The following is a 5,538-nucleotide window of genomic DNA, read 5'->3' as shown; positions in this document are numbered from 1 at the left end:
AACCATCTGAGTCAGTAGTAAATGCTCATCACATGTTTCTTTACAGGTGATCTTAAAACTGAAGCTTGACTTTAAAGACCCAACGAAGTTTCATGTAAGTGAGTTCTTTCTCTCGTTGCGGGGGGTTGCTAGAGACGGGGCAACGTGATCGACCTTCCGTAGCCGGAGTGATGCGCATTTTACAATAAACGTCCGTTGGGTTGCTTAAGAACAAATATCGCAAATCCAACCGCAATATTTGTCAGAAAAATCGCAATTCGATTATTTCCCCAAATCGTGCAGCCCTACATGTGACACAAAAATCCTCTACATTGCTTCTATTTTCAACTGGATAAGCAAAAATAAAAAGGAGAAAACAGCCTTTTCCAATTCGCATGCTCATATTCAAGATTTACGGAATAAATGGAGACGAGAACATTTTGAAGCTGTCAGAATGTGAATCCTTTTGGCAGGTCAACTAATGAAATGGAGACTGTATGGATTACAGTGCAGTACCCGTTGGTAATTTACAGCGTCACATTGTTAGTTTCTAGTCAACAACTCTTTGAACATAAATGTGTTTATGTAAGGGGGTTCATCTCTGCTGGGGAACCGTTGGCATGTTATGTATGAAACATGCTACAAAGTTGATGACATGAACACTTGGAGAATCCCACAGTTGACTGTGTTGAATAAATATGTTGCCACCTCTGACTCGCTCGCACAGACGGTCAGAGTTCTGAGGAGCTGTGGTTAGCGTGTTGTCTGGAGGAGGGGAAAAAACAGTGTAAAGATTTTACAGCCATTTTCTTGGCAACAGACACTGGCATGTCTGAGTCCAGAGGGTCCCGTGAAATGACTTGGCTTCACTGGAGCACTGATTCAATCTCCCTAATGGGCATGGAAGGCCTCCAAACGTGCCTGCAGATGAAGGAAAGGAGACAAAGTGCGTGGGGATGACGGCAGGCAGGCATGGAGTCTCAGATCTGCAGAATGATCAGAGGGTGTGCGCTCTGACGGGATGTTGTGTGTTCACACAGTTTTCCAGGATGAGCAACAATTGGTTTTAGTGAGCTCCTCTGCTTGCTGCTTGACGTGTACTAAATCCAAACTCTCCTTCTATTCTCATCTGGTGCAGATTATTACTGAGACAGAGTTCAGTGAGAGACTTTTTTGTTAGTTTAGCTGCAAAACAGAAAACTTACTATTTATTATACTCGATAAGTTGGGTTACAGTAGGACCTGGTTTTCCATAACCATTTGTGCACGTGTCTTAGCCATAGACTGTATATTAGGGTTAGGGTCTTAGCACAGTTGTATTTAGTTAGAAGGGTAATTAGACGGCTGTTTTCTTATTCCTATCACTTATTCTAATCCTATAATACTCATTAAGTATTATACTGTACATTTCAAGGAATACTCTGGTTTAATTAGTAATATTACACCACTATATACATTGTAATATTCACATTATTAAGTATTTATTGTTGTTATATATTGTAGTACAATGTGCACATTTTTTCCAACGTATCTATTGCACTTTTAACTTGAACTTAGTTTATTTGAATGTTTATTCTATTGTAAAATGGAGCACTTTTCATGAAACCAAACACAACCCAGGATTAAATATAAAACATTTAAAAAAATTAAAAAAAGATTCTGCAAAGTTGAAATTCGACCCAGAAGTTGAAATGTAAATCTAACGCTAATAACACACACTGTGCTCTGCAGGCGTACACCAGCCAGTTCGTGGCCCTCATCATGTTTGCGCTGTTGATGAGCGACGACAGGATTTCCATGCAGCCCCGACGCCGAGAGATAATCCAGGGCCTGAGAGTCCTCCCAGGTAAATGAAGCCAAGACACGGAAGTCCTGATCACATGTGAGATCAAAATGTATAGGGATAGAAAGCCAGCCCTCCGAGCAGAGATCAAGTGAACCCAAAGCATGGTTCATATTTGTTTATACAATCCTCTTGGATGAGGAAGTGATGCGATGAGAGCGGGATCAGGGGAAGAGAGCGCTGTAGGCTGTGGCTTCTCTGGATCTAAAGCATATGATAGAATCTCCCTCATTGTGACATTATGAGTTCCAGCATTTGATGGGAGCAGCATGTTGACAGTAAGACAGTTGCAGTGTTAATTTTGGCAGCTGTTTTTGATTTAGTATTTAGACGAAAATGGTTATTAGTTTTAGTCACTTTTTAGTCATTCCTATCCTTCGTAGTTTTAGTTGACAAAAACTCAAAACGTTTTAGTCGATGGAAAAATTACATTTTAGTCAACTTTTAGTCAAAATGTGTCTCTATACTCTCTGAACGCTCCGTCCCCGGCAGATCTCTGTGTCCGCTGCAGCATGTCTGTTAGGCCCCGCCCCCCGCACACAGAGAGACACAGGGAGATCGCTCTTCTGGAGTGAAGAGAGCGGAAATAATGATATTGCAAGTTAGAAACGTAAGATGTATTTTGACAGACAAGATGGACACTTGGGGGAAAATATGCTGCATTTTGAATGTCCGATAGTCCACCATTAACACCTTAGTCCCGTCTCCTTCAACGAAAACTAAATATACATTTCGTCATAGTTTTCGTTATCAAGAATCTATTTTTAGCTCGTCATCGTCTCGTCTTAGTCATGTAAAAAAAGGTCGTTGACGAACGTTTTTCGTCATAGTTTTCGATGACGAAATGAACACTGGACAGTTGACATCATCACATGGTAGGATTTGGCCACATTTCAAATCCACAATTGCATATTTGTTCTGGTCATGTCTCTTACAGATCTGATAAAGGACGTGCTGGCTCTGGATGATGAGATCCAGAAGCTGGCGATGGAGCTGTACGAGCAGAAGAGTGTGCTGATCATGGGCCGAGGCTACCATTACGCCACCTGCCTGGAAGGAGCTCTGGTGAGAACACACATCCTCCTCTCTCTGAATGCTGTCCCTTAAGGGCTTCATAAAAGTTATATTTAACTGCAGGAAATATTTTTGCCTTTTTCTTTAAACTAAGAAACCAAAGAATGTAGATATCTAATATTGGAGATCATTGTTTTGAATATGCATCTTAATCTTAGAAAACTAGGGTTCATACCGATAGTTGGGTCTTAATGTGTACATATGTATAAATGTGTCTTTAGATTGTGTGTGTATATATATATATATATATTTCGTATTCGGGATTAAGGGAAACGGTATTTCGATCTCTCTCTCTCTGCACACACAAACTGAAAGATTGACAATAAAGTTGACTTTGAGATGGACTGAGTTTTGTGGTTTTACCTAAGCGTAGATTGACTCAACCCGTGTTTTTTTCCATTATTCTGCTTAGAAAATCAAGGAGATCACGTACATGCATTCAGAGGGCATCATGGCTGGAGAGCTGAAGCACGGCCCCCTGGCTCTGGTGGATAAACTCATGCCGGTTATCATGATCATCATGAGGGACCACACCTACAACAAATGTCAGAACGCACTGCAGCAGATTGTTGCCCGCCAGGTAAGAACTCCACACACCTCAACGAATCAGATGTTACGAGTGGATGCCTGCACAATTTCCCAGTTTGCGATTATATACATCTTGTACACCTCTTATATATTTACAAAATAAGGATACAAAGAATATAGGAAATATTAAAACAAAGGTATTACATTTGACTTCAGGATTCACTCAGTGAAATGCTCTGGAAACAAACATCTAATCTATTACGGTTAACAAATGAACGATACATTTTGGGAACGGATCTACATTTTATTCCGATTTTACAAGAATGTTTTTTTTTGTGCCGTCATCGTGACTGAGAAAATCTGAAGAATATATAATTGTGTATTAAAAACACGTACAGATGTAATGATATCTGTTTTGATGTCCTTTTTGTCTATTCATACACCTTGACCACTCACATTTCTCCTATTGGGATAATCAAATGTACCTTGACATTGAATATTAACTAAAAGTAGTTCTTAATACATCAAGATTTAGTTCATATTCAATCAAAAACAATCCAGATTTAAATATACTGTTGCAATGTCCAGTGATCGACCTTGCAAATTGTTTAAAAACTCACATTTTCAAACATCGAAATCTAATCTGTGATACCGTCATTGTTATTGAGAACATCTAAAGCGTCCCGTATTAAAACCTTAACTCTCTGAACCCTTGATGACCGCAGCACATTTAGCATGTCAGGTTAATTTCCACAGTCCTGTCCTGCGTCACACCCCCGATCCTTCACCTCAATAAACACAAGGGAGGGGTCCAGCGTGACATCACCGCTGTTGGTAATCTGCAGCAGATGTGGCTTTAAGAGGTGTTAAAATCAGCTGACATCGCTGGAAGAAGGAGGGTGGTTTTTTACAGATCCAAGTTTAGGACCACGTTGACGTTCATTTGCTTTGTTTGATTTCCAGGGCCGCCCCATCGTGATCTGCGACAAAGACGATTACGAGACGGCGAAGAACTCGAGCCGCACCATCAAAGTGCCGCACTGCGTGGACTGCCTGCAGGGCGTCCTGAGCGTCATCCCGCTGCAGCTGCTGTCCTTCCACCTGGCCGTGCTCCGAGGATACGACGTGAGTACTGGCTCTGAGTGTCCTGACTGTTCCGACGGATGATCAAGGTTCAAGGCTTTTATTGGTCATACGTACATAGCTACAGTGTAGTTATGACGATGAGAATCTTAGGTCACAGGCTCCCCCAACAGTGCAACACAGAAAAAACTGAAAAAATACTGCAAGTAAATACAACAAGTAAAAATAGTGCAATAAGAGTCTATCTACAAGTGATTGGAATATGATATATTACATAAATCATTTCTAAATTGCAGCCAGATGAATGTTATGTTATGGATGTTGTTTAAAAAGTTTAGGTGTTTAATAGTTGAGATGTTTTACCTCATCTGTAGGGAGGTGTACCGAGCCCCGGGGCTGAATTATTAAAGACCGCGGTACCGTGAAGCTCCGACGTTATCTGTCTTTTTATCGGTACTGGAGACATTTAAAAAATATGCATTATGTATTATTGCTACACAAACATTATATTGCAGTTTTAGTTTCGCTATCTCCTTTTCTAATACGCAAAAAGACTGCAAAATGCGTCTATGATTATTTTTTTGTATTCCGATCTTTCCAATCCAGAAGAGAGATCTCTCTCCCCCATCTGTGTGCGAAGGGGCGGGGCCGTTTACACACACGCAGCTGCTACACACACACACACACGCACGCACGGCGGAGAGAACGTGCTCCGAGGTGTGGTTAAACTTTACCCGTCTCGAGGTGGACAATGCTCGTAGCAATAAGAGTTTAGCATGTAAGGGCGGTAACACGAGCTATTTGTCTAAACCAGGGGTGGCAAACTCAATTTCCTCGCGGGCCACATTAGAATTATGGTTGCACTCAAAGGGCCGGTGGTGACTTCAAGACTATATAAATATATAATATATATAAAATAATGTATTATTTTACAATATTTCCTCTGCATTGGATTATTATCTAGGTTAATAACTTCATAATTAACTACGTCTGAAAGCAGAAGTCTAGGGCAAATAATTGCAAGTCTCTTC

General features: G+C 40.8%; 1 protein-coding gene across 1 annotated transcript in view; it reads left to right on the top strand.

Annotated features, from left to right (window-relative positions):
• The window catches only part of LOC104957616 (glutamine--fructose-6-phosphate aminotransferase [isomerizing] 1), a 14,127-nt gene extending 9,536 nt beyond the window's left edge, over positions 1–4,591 (top strand). The window contains exons 15-18 of the mRNA XM_010785260.1: positions 1,711–1,825; positions 2,760–2,887; positions 3,309–3,476; positions 4,388–4,591. Coding sequence (XP_010783562.1) covers positions 1,711–1,825; positions 2,760–2,887; positions 3,309–3,476; positions 4,388–4,591 — 615 coding nt within the window. The remainder of the gene's footprint in view (positions 1–1,710; positions 1,826–2,759; positions 2,888–3,308; positions 3,477–4,387) is intronic.
• The last annotated feature ends 947 nt before the right edge of the window (positions 4,592–5,538 follow it).

This window comes from Notothenia coriiceps, unplaced genomic scaffold, assembly GCF_000735185.1.
Source record: "Notothenia coriiceps isolate Sejong01 unplaced genomic scaffold, NC01 NC01_scaffold00027466, whole genome shotgun sequence".
NCBI classification, from domain to species: Eukaryota; Metazoa; Chordata; class Actinopteri; order Perciformes; family Nototheniidae; genus Notothenia; species Notothenia coriiceps.
This window is presented reverse-complemented; position numbering and strand designations above follow the sequence as displayed.